Source organism: Thunnus albacares, chromosome 21 (assembly GCF_914725855.1).
Source record: "Thunnus albacares chromosome 21, fThuAlb1.1, whole genome shotgun sequence".
NCBI lineage: Eukaryota > Metazoa > Chordata > Actinopteri > Scombriformes > Scombridae > Thunnus > Thunnus albacares.
In genome coordinates, this window is record NC_058126.1 from 18777589 (window position 1) to 18792532 (window position 14944).

At 37.3% G+C, this 14944-nt stretch overlaps 2 protein-coding genes across 2 annotated transcripts; one reads left to right on the top strand and one right to left on the bottom strand.

Moving 5' to 3' along the window:
• Window positions 1–314: 314 nt before the first annotated feature.
• On the bottom strand, window positions 315–5418 carry ngdn (neuroguidin, EIF4E binding protein). The gene is made up of 11 exons (XM_044338818.1): window positions 5359–5418; window positions 5065–5124; window positions 4189–4260; window positions 3432–3569; window positions 3230–3314; window positions 3005–3057; window positions 2781–2898; window positions 2332–2506; window positions 1978–2131; window positions 1220–1283; window positions 315–506 (listed from the first exon to the last, which is right to left on the bottom strand). Exons 1-11 carry the CDS (start codon window positions 5377–5379, stop codon window positions 487–489), a joined length of 960 nt encoding a protein of 319 aa, XP_044194753.1. The 5' UTR covers window positions 5380–5418; the 3' UTR covers window positions 315–486.
• A 48-nt stretch (window positions 5419–5466) lies between these two features.
• On the top strand, window positions 5467–9597 carry cebp1 (CCAAT/enhancer binding protein (C/EBP) 1). The gene is made up of 3 exons (XM_044338823.1): window positions 5467–5952; window positions 6898–7206; window positions 7329–9597. Exons 1-3 carry the CDS (start codon window positions 5950–5952, stop codon window positions 7632–7634), a joined length of 618 nt encoding a protein of 205 aa, XP_044194758.1. The 5' UTR covers window positions 5467–5949; the 3' UTR covers window positions 7635–9597.
• Window positions 9598–14944: the final 5347 nt, after the last annotated feature.

Consider the following 14944-nt stretch of genomic DNA (forward strand, 5'->3'; position numbering starts at 1 on the left):
ATGAACAAGCGGTTTTAACATTTGCATCATACTGTACCAAAACATTTGCATTGTGGTCAGTTGGCTGGCGTGTATGCCACACCAGGTTATGATTAGATGTTAAAGCAACATCTGCCTGGATTGAATTTGTTCAATATGTCTTTTATCTCCTCATTTCAATGTTCACATGCTCTTGTGGCAGGAGTAGTTTAGACAGAGGGAATAAAAGGGAAAACTGAATTTTAATATTTACTCAGCATTTCAGTTATTTAATCATAATTGGTAAATGTGTGTGAGGCAGTCTCACATTATTGAAACATGACAAATAGAAGAGGTAACAGTAAATGTTTATTCCACAAACAGTCAAAAACTGGGAACATTTTAGAGAATTTATATCTGTAGTACAACTGACTTGTTGGTAATAAAGTCCTGTAAACTGAAGTGATGATAGCTGTTCTTCATGTCATCATTTGGTCTTTGAACATCATCGGACGCCATGTTTCAGGTCTATTTATGCTTCTTGAAAGCTGCAGAGAAGAAAACGATCATTAAGATGAAACAGGCGTAAAATGCAGATAATAGCAATGACTGAATGCTGCTTTCCTGTCTCTTAGTGCTGTGCGGTTGTGGAGAGATGGTCATGTAAATAAGCATTTATGAAAATCACAAAAAAAAGTTGTAATAGTCTTATTGGTTGTTAACTTATAAATGAAGTTTTTATAAACCATGGGTTATCTGTTAACTGACAAAATTTCAACCCCTAAAATCATTAAAATGGAACGTTTTATAATAGTGTACGTCATTTTTTAAAATGCCAAATAATTGATGTTTCCAGGTTCTTAAATATAAGAATGTGCTTTTCTTGGTCTCTTACATTATAGTGTGTTGAATATTTTTGGGTTTTGGACTGTATGTCAAAAAAATAAGAAGATCTCTAGAATATTGTGATAGACATTTTTTTTTTTTTTACTGTTTTCTGATGTTTTATAGACAAAAACGATTTGAGAAAATAACCTGCCTATGAACTGATTATGAAAATAGTTGTTAGTTGCAGCCCTGGAGCCAAGCCTACTGAGGAGGCACTAAATGCAGACCGAAGAAGTTAAAAGTTTGAAGTTAATTGGCCATAATTTTGTCTTTTTTATTGTCACATTTGACTTGTCACTTATCAAAGAGTGCATGATGTGTAGAAATGCCATGAAATCCATTTGTAGTGTCTGGTATATTTGAATGTCCTCACCTCTTCTTTTAGTTTTCTTCTTCATGAGTTTCTTCTTTTTCTTGGGGCGAGGGTTGTCCCCATCCTGCGCCAATAAAGATAAAAGTGTTAGAACCAGCAGCCACATTAAGAATGTGATCGAAATAAAAACAGGCCACAATGGTCCCATTCATACTGGAGATGGGCCTGTTAGCGACATCCTTTAGTGGTGTCTTATGTTGTCCAGTGCAAAGTCTAAACATAGCACACATGGATTTTTCCAAGTCTTCTTAAATACATTTAACTGAATGAATTTTCCACATCTGCAAACGGTGGAACAGACTATCAGCATGAGACTGCCGGCCAGTCATTACTCTCACTCATTAGTACTTTTTATGACAGCAGGCTGTAGGCACACAGTGTAGCTGTTGCCAACAGTGCTGCCAACAGCACCAGACAACTGAGTCACCAAGATACCCAGACCTCTTCAAAACACACAACAGCAGTGTTCTGTCCAACATTAATTGTGTGCTGGTGGCAGCCAAAGTTGCATAATAGTCAATATAAATAATTTGGTGTGTCCTGCTGTTTTCAGCCCATACTCAGTTAGGAATCCAACCAATACGCCCTCCAGATAAACTGAACGATTAGAGCCTCGACATCTACCTTAAAAACTCCCAATCAATTCCTGTCTGAACCCGTATGACGGGAGATTTACACATATTTTTTTTTAACTGTCCGGACCAAACTTTGGAATTTTCACCGATAGATGAGATACAGATGTTACTGTAAGAGCTCACCTGCCCGCCCTCGCCTCCCGTCAGCGCCGTGATGTCGCTGAAGTGTGTGATCCCGCTCAGCTGGCCGGACATAGACATCATGCCTCTCTTTTTGGAGTTCTTCTGGCGCTTTGGCATGTTGAGACGCACCATCATCGACTCCTCATAATTTTTCCTGTGAAGAGGAAAAGAGAATTATTGTTTATTGAATTATTGGAAAACATGACGTGCTATCACTTATTATTTCTATTTGGGTAAACATGATTACTGTGAAACCGCCTCACTTCATGTCCTTGTGGGAAAAAAACAAAAACAAGATTTCTGCACAACACATGCTTCCTAATGTGTCTTAACAACATGCAGGAGAATAAAAACCTGTGTAGCTCCTCTCGGCTGTCCCGCTCAGTCTGGAAGTCCTGTCGGTCCCTGATCTCCTCGGGGGCGTCGCTGTACTGCTGCCGCAGCTCCTGGATCACAGAACTTCTCAGGGCTGCTCGCCGCTGACGCTCCACCAGAGCTTTCTTCTTGTCTGCTTCTGTCATGTCGCCATCTAGAGGAAAAGGAATGGGATAACTATTTATACAGGTTTTATAAATTCTACTTTTGGATAAGTTAAAAAAAAAGTCTATTTTTATACACGTAAACATCTAAAATTAAACTAAAGGAGAAATGTGCTGCTTTCTACATTCTGTACAATCTGATAAATTTCCACAAAATTTTCAATTTCAATAATTTTTCAATTCAATCAATAAAAGGAAGACTTGAATAGTATTTTCATGACAAGGAGAAAAACAAAATCTCTTAAAAAATACAAATGACATTACCATAATGCACTGCAGCAATCTTGGGCGGTACATATTTCCTGCCACTAGAGTGGGCTGCTCTCTTCTCTGAGGCCGCCTTGTTCTCAGCTTCACCTTCAGACTCCTCAGATTCATTCAGCTGTTTGAATTATGAAGCAAGTAAGAAAAAAAACTCACAGTGCAACAAAAAAGTCTCTGCAGTATCTAGATTACAGTTTTAATTTATGACGATTTGTCGGCCTTACTTTGCTGATGAGGTTCTCAGGGTTAGGACGCAGCTGCAGCGGGTCGTTTTCAGCTAAAATCAACAAAAGAAAAAGACGTTTTCATACACTGAAGCCTGAGAAACATGGAAGGAAGGAAATTTCTCTACAAGTCTGATATTTGTCATGTGTCATAAATCAAATCTTTCATGGAAGCTAAACCGAGATTAAAAGTAAGATCATTGCCAGACACCACATCAGTCTTACCTAAACTGCCAGTGACAGCTGTGCGCACCAGTTTATCAATCTGATATTTCAGTTTGTGGTCTAGGGGTCGCATCTTCTCCAAGACCTTTATAAAAAAAAAAAAAAAAAAAAGCAAGGTAAAAGGTATTTAAATATCATGCCGGGTGGATAGATGAGAATAAACAAGTTTATTATTAGTGGTGTTTTTGTACAAACATCTCACCGTTCTGATTGTGACCACTCTGTTCAAGGCTTCACTGTCTTTTATTTTGCCTCCTTCTGTCTTGATGCTGATCAAGTGAGTGAGGTCTTGAAGGTAAAAGAGCAGCAGGTGATACCGAAGGTCCAAGAAAGACAAACCCTGCAGGCAGAGAGGACAGAGAGTCAGAAGGGTTGAAAGAACTGCAACAGGTAGTTTCCTTATCAATTAACCTCTTGATTATTCCTTTAAGTGATTGTATAGAATATAACTAAATAATAAATAATATTATAATTGCTCATCACAATTTCCCAGAGCCCAAATTGCTTGTTTTGTCCGACCAACAGTCCAAAACCCACAGATATTCAGTTAACAATCTTATACAAATAAAGAGAAGAGTGGATAATCCTCACATTTAAGAAGCTGGAATCAGTAAAAATTCAGTATTTATGAATAACAAGTGACTTAAAACATATCATCAGTTATCAAACCTATTGCCAATTTATATTTTGTTTATCATGTAATTGTTTCAGCTTTATTTGGATTACAAGTCTATCTCAACCAGACCTTGGTCAAATAGTAATAGCAAACAATTTCAATTTAACAGTGTGTTTAAATCTGCTTGGACAAGCAGCTGGGAGTGTATTCAATCTTTTTATTTTGTTCAAGTTTAAGCCAGCAGTTATCTTTTGACTTTAAAATGGAGTTTCAAGCAGAATCCTTAGAAAATACAAACAGATCTGGTCTGGACTTTTACAGTTCTGATGAAGCGTTTACTCACCTTTGATGTCTTAAATGCCCCATCTTTGACTTTTGTTAGCAAATTGCGGACATGACTTGTGACTGAAGCCACCTAAAGAGAAAAGAAGAGTTTTTCAACCTCACATCTACAGAGGCTTTCTGCAGTCATGAGAGAATCACTAAGCTGTTTGTGACCGACGCTGAAGTTAGCTTCCGATTCTGAGAGGAAAGTTAAAGGAAACATAAATTATTACTGCTGATTCTATGTTTTTGCACCACTTACACTTAAAAAAGTGTTAGACATTGTAGCAAAAGCCTTAATGCTGTGTAAACCCACTTTCAGATTTATGATACCTTTATTTTGCATATGAAAACAAAAAAAATGGCTTTTTCTCCATCCAGACCACAGCAGACCAGGTCCAGATCAAACCCCACTATACTTAGACTTGTCAAATCTTAATAATAATAATAATCTAGTCCAGATTTGACAAGTCTAAGTATAGTGTTTTTTTGGACCTAGTCTAATGTGGTTTGGATGGGGGGGGGAAAAACTGTGAAATCGCCCTTTTTTTCAGTTTTTAATAAACAAAAGAAAGGTTTCATAAATCTGAAACTTGGTTAAAGCTGTGTTAAGGCTTTTGCCACGATGTTGAACACTAGATATCATTATTTATATTCCCTTAACTTTCCCTTTAACTCCTTATCACAAACTAACTTCAGCGTCGTGGTTTGAGATCAGTTTAAATAGTAGCTATATGGGATTACTTCAACAATGTGACTACAATAGTTTCAGCTCTAATTAGTCTTAGGTGTCAGGACATGAGAAACACATTTTTACGAATTTGTTTGCATAGTTTAAACAAAATCCATTACATTCAGGACTGTTACTTTACCACGATTTCAATAAATACTGTACCTGCTCTGTGAGAGTATTCAGCAGCTCTACAGCTTTGGGCAAATCATTTTGAATCAAATCCTGTAAGACAGTTAAATGACATACAAGAAAGAAGTGTGTTAGCCGGCAGCTAGCTGGTTAGCTGAAGTTTTTACAAATGAAACAACTATTATCGCTCACTCTAGTCAAGCTCACGTGTCAAACAAAGTCTGCGTATACATGTTCAGTCGTCTGAATGGTCTATAATTAAAACAGAAATCACGGAAAGATAATATAAATGCTTTATTGAATAGCAGCAAGCTAAGCTCAACTCACGTTGTCAATAGTAGAAGCCATTTTGATTTTTACAGTGACTACGGATACCGAGGAGGGACAGTGTCGACGCAGCGCCTGGTTTGCCGTTGTTCCACTGATCAGATAGAGTTCATACTGTTATAATGTTACAATGTTATATTGTTCACATAATTAGAGCTCACACTGTTATGATATTACAATGTAACATTGTTCACATAATTAGAGTTCATAATGTTATAATGTTACAATTTTACACTGTTCAGATAATTAGAGCTCATACTGTTATGATATTACCATGTTACACTGTTCACATAATTAGAGTTCATACTTTTTTAATGTTACAATGTTACACTGTTCAGATAATTATAGCTCATACTGTTGTGTGTGTATTAATGTGTGTGTATGTGTGCGTGTGTGTGCGTGTGTGTCTGTGCGTGTGTGCGTGTGTGTGTGTCTGTCCGTGTGTGCGTGTGTGTGTGTGCGTATGTGACAGAGAGAGAGGGGAAGTGATGATGTGATAATCACAGGAGTACCTGTCTGGTTCATTTTCAGACCATTTGCAGACTGTCAGAGGACTGAAGAATATTCTGAGAGTTTGTGGAGCGATAAGTCATGGTAAGTCAGTTCAGAATTTAATATTGTTGGGAAATTTCATACAAATATTAAATGAGCATAGTTGTACCATTATCATTTAAATTAAGAAACCATAGGTGGTTTAAAATATCTCTTAGAGTTAATATAACCAGTCACCACACTCTCTACTTTTTGAACAGAAAATTGATGTGAAATGTGGAGTTATTCAGAGGTTATTTCATGTTATTTATACTTTATTTGATACAGTGCAGATTGATTTAATTTTTTAAAACACAAGCTAGAGTCTGGCTCACAGTTTTATAGACACATAATGTAACAAAGACTGTTGGCCTCAAATAAGTAATTTTCATTTATGGTTATTAGTAGTTATATTTATGGTTAGTAGTAGTAGTTAGTTAGTAAGTATACAGTGTACAGCAGAATGAGCTCTTTCAGGGTGTTGAATAGTGATATGTTATATTTGAATATCATTAACAGTGCATTAACATGTAAGCAGCACTTTACTGTTGTAGTTGGTCGAGTTGGAGCTAACTATAACTACTTTATATATAGTTGGGTAGTTTAATCTATAACAGTGCATCATATTTTATAAGATCTCATGTTTCATATGTAAAATATTAATGTGAAATATATTTATTAACTATAGGTGTCAGATAAATGTAGTGCAGTAAAAAAATACAATATTTGCCTCTAACATGTAGTGAAGTGGTATAAAATGGAAACCACTTATCTGCCATTTCTTTAAGCCCTAATCAATATCACTCTCATGCCTCCTTCTGCCTTTTTTTCTTGTCTCTTTTTGTCCTGTATGTTACTTGTACGTGACTATCAGAGTGCTTTTATTTGTATGCTGTACATTGGATTCTGTTTGTGTTGTTAATTTGAAAAAAGGGGATTAGACTCAACAAAAAAAAGTCTCTAAAAAAACAATTTGAACTTAAATCCTATTCTATTTCCGAACCCCAGCAGATGTCTGATTCCAGGGTGTCCTCTGTCATCCAGGAGTGGGTGAGCTCATACCCGGGTCAGTCCCACACCCACACCCAGACCCTGAACCCTTCCACGTCCAACCTGGCTGGTTCGACCAATCAGCTGGCTCCAATGGACATGATCTCGTACAGCCAGTCTCAGGGACTGGTGAGGGGGGGCGGTGAGGACAGAGTGGCCGAGCAGATGATGGGGATGCCGTACCTGCCGTACACATCGTCCTGTCTCAGCAACACCTCGAGCTCGGGGAGCACAAACCACCACCAGAGCCACACCAACACTCAGCAGGTGAGAGAGAGGATAATAGATAAAAAAAAGTCATTCTTACACATTTTCTGAGTGTGATAATTAAAGTAAAATGTCATCCTGCTTCCCCCTAACTTAAACATATACGATATTCTGACCTGCAGGACTTCTCTCCCTTCCTGCTGCCGACCCTGCGGGCCCCAGTGACCAAGAGGAGCATCAGCAAGGACAGTGTGGAGTACCGCATGCGACGCGAGAGGAACAACATTGCAGTGAGAAAGAGCCGGGATAAGGCCCGTAGAAGGATCCTGCTGACCCAGCAGAGGGCCATGCAGCTGCAGGAGGAAAACCAGAAGCTGCAGATACGGATAGGGCAGCTGACACAGGAGCTGGACACTCTAAAACACATCCTGTCGCAGCGGCACCAGCAGGGAAACGAGGACGGAGCAGCAGGAGAGTCTGCTCTCTGAACACAGCCAAGAAGCACATGTTTACCTGGTATTCACATCAAATGAAGTGCAGGCATCAGATTCATCTTTAATATGTCTAGTCAGACCCCCAAGACTCAAACCCAAAAGCCTCCTGGTTGATTTCTCAAATAGTCACCAACAAGGCAAACATTTGTGATAATTTAGGAAATAAAAAAGTTACTTATAGAAATCCAGAAAGGCTAAGTCAAGGGCAGCTGGACTTTATTTAGATTCTAGCAGATGTTTCATCCAGAAGGCTTTTTCAAGCTCTTCTCAGCCCTTCTGGATAAACCATGACCTGGATGACTGAGATCTTCATAGAGATACTAATACGTCACTTATAGAAGTAGATTTGAGAATCATTCTGTTAAGATGTAATGACAGGTAGTATATGCAGGTTAATTATAGTTTCATCTTGTAAAATTGTAAAAAAAAAAAAGGAAAGCATAACACACTAGCAGGGCCATAGCTACCACTGAGAGCACTGAGGTCTTGTCCTCTGTATTTGTTGTACAACCAGGGGGAAGATTATATCTAACAAATTTCCACTAGCTGAGGCCCTCCCCCATTAGTTACTGTTTCTATGCCTGTCAGGTTTGCTATTCTGGTATTGATTACTGTGACAGATTTAACATTTGTATTTTGCAGTAAGTTTTGAAACAATTCAACTTTACACGGAAAAAAAAAAATTCTAGCCAATGACTGTGTATTTTATCAGCCTAATGATGACATCCCACAAGCTGGGTGAAAACAGTCTCCGGCTGACGTTTCAATGTTTCCAGTGAACTTGTTTAAAAATAACCCTCATGTTTCAGTCCTGAACATTTCCCCACCAAATAATGTACCCTTGCCTTTGGAAACAATGCTAGCTTACTAATGTTGGTAAACTAGTTAGCTGGACATGCTTATTTTTTACTTTGGAGCATATAAAGAGAGTTTAATTCATTCCTTGTACCATAACTCTTTTGTATTTGTTTTCTAAAGGTTGAACTCTTTATACACAGAGTCTCACTCTCACTACGGCCTCATGCACATCGTTTCAACATGTGGAGAAAGCAGAAGTTTGACAGATCAGGTCAGATTGGTTATGATCGCAAAGCTAATGTCAGAGTTCAGAGAATGTCAATTAAATTCCTGGTTTTACAGCACTGTTGAGATCTTTATGTTGAGAAATAAAATGATCAGACAAACAGTTAACTGAGTAAATAAAATGTAAGAAAATGAAATCAAAATTTTTTAAAGTCTGAAACTTTATTTTTGGTATTTTTCTGGGTGAGGGGGGACTTACTCATGACCTCGGTGTTTCTGAAACTGTGGCTGCGGCCCTGCATAATGGAGCTTTGAATAAATGAAGTAAGCGCTTGAGCCTCTTTATAAAAGACCTTGAAGTCAGTGTAGGAAAACTTGTGGTGGATTTGAATGTAGATGCTCTTGAACCATTATATATTCAAAACTGTGAGCATAGAGACCTGAGAGCACACAGAAATCTTAGACAAGAGGCCAAATCTGTAAACAAATAAACCTGCAAGACTTGTAAAACAGCTGTGTTAGATGGACAAAGGATTTTAAGGAGAATTTGATGCAATGTAGATCTAAAAATCCAAAATATTGGACAAATAAGCCCAGAAACAAAAGTCCTGAAGTTCAAATGCTACATATACTTCAATTTAGAAAATTCCAAATGAACTTAATTATGGTTTTTGAAGGCAGCATCTTCACATATGTACTATACATAGACTATATAATCATCGACCTGATACTCCAGTCATTGTCAGAGATGATTGTAAGTGTTGTTGCCCAACAGTGTTACACAACAACCTGTGGTTTGTAGAGGATTCAATAAAATCTAAGTGTCTCTCTCTGTATACTCTTATCTGTATGGGATTACTTGAAAAGATTTTGACACATTTTTACATATGTAACGATATAATCTTTGACGTTGTCAATGTGTTTTATATAAATTTATAGTCATACACTGTTGAAGTGATACTTTGTCAATTATTTTCTTAAATAAAAAAATTGCTTGTGCCTATATTGTATGAAACAATGGTCTCTTATATCTACCAATTCCCTATATATACAAACTCTGGCAACTGATTCTAATTTTACATTATAATATAAACACAGAATATTTAAATATGCCTTTGGTTATTAAAGCAGCTTCACTGCTTCCTCAAATAGCCTCTACACATGCGACACCATCCAGCTTTCATTACAGCACACTGTGCTCTTAAAGAACACGTCTTTTTCATAGAAAATGGTGTGATATAACCCCAGTATCAATGCTGCACTGCATCCTTCATCAGGGAACATGGCGTGCACCTGCCACATTATTTACCATAAGTTGTCTACCCACAGAAACGGACGTCATGCCATGGACCGTTGTTCACCAGCGGTTTCCCTTTGTGGGATGGGCAAGATTTCAACACAGTGGAGGACGGAGATGAAGAGCGCAGAGATACTATCAGTGTTTCGGGCTGCCAGGGCCTTCCTGTGGCTGTGATGGTAGTGAAGGGACACAGAGATAGGGGACAGAGAGGAGGGGGTGGGGGTAGCCAGCCAGACACATTTTTTATATAGATCTTTGCCCAAAACAATTGTTGCATCATTTTATATATTTGGGGTGTTTTCGGTGAATAACTGAAAGACGTCCTTTGAGTTTGGTTCACAGGGTCAAGGCATGTTAGCATTATCACTCTTAATATGGTTTTAAAAATAACAAAAAGCACACATCTTCCATGTCTAATTTCCTCTTTGACCCTCACGTTTTAAATATCACAAGTCAATCAATAAAAAAGGTCTTTCCAAGACATTTGTTTTATTGCTGGTATGGGAACTAAGAACAAATGAAGCAACATGGATTCAAATGTTTACTTCTCTTTTGAATGAATATTACAACTTCTTACATAGTAAAAATATTTTGTCATTACTATCAGTTGCAGTTTAAAATTACATCTACACATTGTGTCCTTGGACATTGACCGTGTAATTGCAGTGACCCCAGTTACAGCCAAGCCAAGGATTTTTGTTGCATGTCATCCCCATCTCTCTCCCCACACTTCCTCTCTACTGTTCACTATGTTATAACAAAACCACTTGTCTGAGGTGTAAAATGTTAATTTGCAATCACTAAACCGATCTGAAAACATGAACAACACTATTTTAATTAGAGCATGCACCTTGAATATATCTGCATTTGATGAATTCAGCAGTTTAACTGATCCAACAGGAATGAAAACAAATAAAATCCAGCTATTAATAAGTGCAATTCTGCAAAGATAATCACCATCTCCAGTAGATAATACAGGCTGCAAACATGAGATGAATAACAGCTAATTATGTGTAAATTCAGAGGTTTTGTTGCAAAATGAGGTAAAAGCATCAGAAAATGTAACAGTTTAAAGTGCCTTTTATTGTAAGACAGTGAATAATGGAAATCTGTGGATGACAAAATGTCAACATTTTTACAAACTGCATCCTCGTGATAAATAGATAACCTAAAAACATTGACTTTATATATGTTTTTTGTTTCACTTGTGTAATGAACTGCTAATTTACAAAGGAGAGTGAAAGTGTGATACAGTGTCATGTACTGAGCAGCACATAATGACTTCTTGTGTGACCGTGTCTGTTGAAATGTCCCACAGCGTTGTGTGGGGCAATCTGTGGTCCCAGGACTGCAACATCTCCACAGAGTGAAGAAAGACTGTATTTCACCTAATCTCTAGCAAGTTACTCAACAGCAAGCAGACCATATGAGCCCCACCACAACCCCAGTGAAGCAGCTCCAATCTTATTGCTGCTGTCAATTAAAGATATGTTTATTTTCTATGGTAGTAGTCGAGCATCCATCAAGACAAGTAGAGCAGGGACCAAACTGAACATACACGCTGCACAAGATCGAGTCCAAATATGGGAAATGTAAACTTTTTACCCCTGTTTCAGCACTTCCGCACACATTCATATGTGTGTTCACAACTAGGGGCAGCTCAGTACAACTCTGCGGACAGACAACTGGGTTTCTTTAGCTTCAGGTTCCCAATTTTCCTTCAAAAAACTTTCCATTGATGGTGCCAAGATAATCAATATGTAAGAATTCTGTGGTGGTGGACAGTCTGTCGTACTGTAAGGTGCTTTTCATGACATGGAGGAGTTTGATTCCTCAATAAAAGAGCACTTTTCTTATCTTTATGTCTATCTTTTTTTTTGTTTTATACAGGATTTTAAAGGATCCACTGCTCTGATAGCAGTAGAAATCCCCACAAATCCCCACAAATGTTCATTATCTGTAATGTATCAATGTTATCTTGGTGTTTAAAGGGGAAGTGGCCGCCATCATTGTGCTCTGTGGGTGGCACACACACACTGTAATGACAGAAGACAATAATATTATCAGATGAAGAGGGTGTTTTTTTTTCTTAGATTTAATGTCAGTGTTACCACTTTACGATCCTCTTTGACTTAAGAAAAAAGCGTTCTAGGGTGTGCAACATTCACATTTACAGAAATGTCTGTGCTGCCTATGTGGAGCCACTTCTGGTTACTGTAACACCAGTGAACAAACTGTGTTGGTGCCATCAAGTGTAGATTAACAGTCATTACCACCAGCGCTTGACATTGACTTTTTTGCTCACCAGCTATTGTGGCTAGTGGGTTTCTAAAGTTACTAAACACTCAGCATTTTATCACTAGCCACAGTTTTGTTGTTTGGAAATTATGATTTGTTCGATTAAGGTTGACTATGGTGTGCTACAATTTATTTGAAGAACTAGATTTACAAGATTACATGTAAATGATCACTGTAAACACCCAAATCAAGGCCACATAAAATTTATAACACTACAGTGATCAAATATTCCGCTCTGATAAGACTGTGTGTAAAGCTCTTTTTCTATGAAAACATGCAGCTGATTAAGACAAATCTGCATATATCATTGCATATAATAAAAGTAGTGCAGGGGTGTAGAAGATTAACTGAAAAGATAAAAACTAAACTGAAAAAAACCTAGCAAGAGAAAAACTTTGTCAATTCAAAATAAATAATACAAAGTAGAAGAAATCTGCAGTATGGAACAAATTCAAATGATTCAAAATGACAGAATTATATAGGCTATTCCTAATTTTTCCTCTTGCTAGCTGTGGTTTGTGTGTCTGCATGTGTGTGTGTGTGTGTGTGTGTGAGAGAGAGAGAGAGAGAGAGAGAGAGAGAGAGAGAGTGAATGTGAACTGTGTGTAGATAGTCTGTGAGTAACTGTGTTTGACGCCACTGATGCTAATGTCAAACCCTGATTACCACAGAGATAAAAATGAATGGTTGTCTGTACTTTGAACTCAATACCGGATGAGATAGGCATAATATGAGCATTGGAGTGTTATGTTCCTTCCCTGATTTAAACAATATTCAAGAACAAGACTAGTTAATCTTAAATGAAAATTGTAAATTGTGTAAATGCTCCAAAGATGAAATAGGATGCTGTTACTGTACATTCTAGGTCAGTTTAATCTGGCATTTCACTATATTTCACCTAGAAACAATATGTAAATGTCTGGTGTACTGGGAGAAAGAGTAACTCAAAATATCTGTGGTACATAATTAGGAGTGGCACTCTGTAGTAACAGTGCTGGCAAGCCTTATGCCTCATGATGACTGGAGTAAATTAAACAGATCTTTGATGTCTTGCTTCCAGAGACAATGGCAGACCATCTAAAATACTGTTTGATTTATCTGCAGGGTGGCAGCAGAGTGACAAATACGACTGAAACTGAATGGCCGAGTGATTTTTTCCCATTCTTTTCTCATGTATACTAATAACATGTTAATCCTTCCATATCCATGAGAAAACGAGTCCCTGTCAGCCTGGACCATGGAGGCACAGTGTTTGAGTCCTGTGTGGTCTATGATTTATGGCTCCACCATGCGGCAGAGCACCGCATGCAGGCTTTCTGTAACAGAGAGCAGAGAGAAAAAACAGATGTCTCACTCATTCAGTGTATTTCCTGTTTTACCATTAGTTTTATCAAGACTGGTTCTGTCTTTTGTTCCATTCTTTCAGTCATTGACATGGTATCGAATGACAGAAACGATTCTCACGTTTAAAAACATGATAAAAACATCTAATTGTCTTATTCATAAAAACATTTTGGGGTTTTTAAAAGTCACACAACAGCCATACTGAAGTAGTATTCCCATGTGAATTTGCTATTGTTCTTTCTAAACTTCTTTCCTTCAACTCCACCTTTCCGAACTAAATTAACTAAAATGACAGACACATTAAAATGGCAACAGGCAGCTGGTTTGGACATAAAGATAACTTTTCAAGGTGTCTTAAAAAACTCCTAAGTGACAAAAACATTTGTTAAAGTTACTGAAATGTGACTATAACTGGAGCAGAAATAAAATGCACAAACAAGAGAAATGTGCAAACCTAAAACTAAATAAGAACATCCAACAGTAGGTCATAAACATATTACACTTTCTGCCCATGAAGTTACAGTATGCCAAACAATGGAATGTTTAGTTCTACTTTCATTCATCGTTCTGCTTTTCTTGACTAGAGAAATATAATTTAAAAAATAGTTTAATAAACAGTTTATATCACCAATCTAGTGAATCTAAACACTATTTCAGTAAAAAAAAACAAACTACCATTTATATAGTAATACATACATTAAGTTATTAGAATTAGTTCTTATTGTGATTCGGGTTGATCAGAGCAGGAGCACTAAGAAAATATGTACATACTTATATTAACTTTTAGTGTTTTTTTTATCATGTGCCATACTTAAATCAACAATAAATAGGCTAAAACAATAATGTAAAAAAAGAACTTGTGGCATGGCTGTGAAGGGAAGGGGGAACACAGGACAGAGAACTAACAAGGTGTGTGTGTGTGTGTGTGTGTGTGTGTGTGTGTGTGTGTGTGTGTTATGTTTGCAAAAGGTTTGGGGTCAGGATGAGATGCATGTGTGTTACATATGAGATGAATGATTGTGATAATACTTGGATATATGAATGCATATGCGTCTCATGTCTTGTGTATGTGTAATGTTTCATGTGAGTCTGGCTCCATCCGAGGATATATACAGTATATGCTATCTTATATATTAAGGTGTTACTATGTATGTTGGTAAGTAAGAGATAAAGTAGGCAAAACCTCATGATGGAAAGCATTAAATGAAGATAATTATAGATATTAAATAGATAAATAAATAATGCAAAAAAATCAATGTAGGCCTATTGGAATTAGCCAATAAATACACGTATGAAAGAAAGGATTTATTGTTGAGTGATTACTCTGCTCTTTATACAC

What these genes read in the sequence shown, in the direction of transcription:
- ngdn (XM_044338818.1), bottom strand. Translation starts at nt 5,379, where the DNA reads ATGGCTTCTACTATTGACAAC. An exon ending in TGGCTTCTACTATTGACAAC is followed by an intron (nt 5,125 to 5,358) that starts GTGAGTTGAGCT and finishes ACTGTCTTACAG; the next exon opens with GATTTGATTCAAAATGATTT. An exon ending in CGGGAGGCGAGGGCGGGCAG is followed by an intron (nt 1,284 to 1,977) that starts GTGAGCTCTTAC and finishes TTATTGGCGCAG; the next exon opens with GATGGGGACAACCCTCGCCC.
- cebp1 (XM_044338823.1), top strand. An exon ending in GCCACACCAACACTCAGCAG is followed by an intron (nt 7,207 to 7,328) that starts GTGAGAGAGAGG and finishes TCTGACCTGCAG; the next exon opens with GACTTCTCTCCCTTCCTGCT.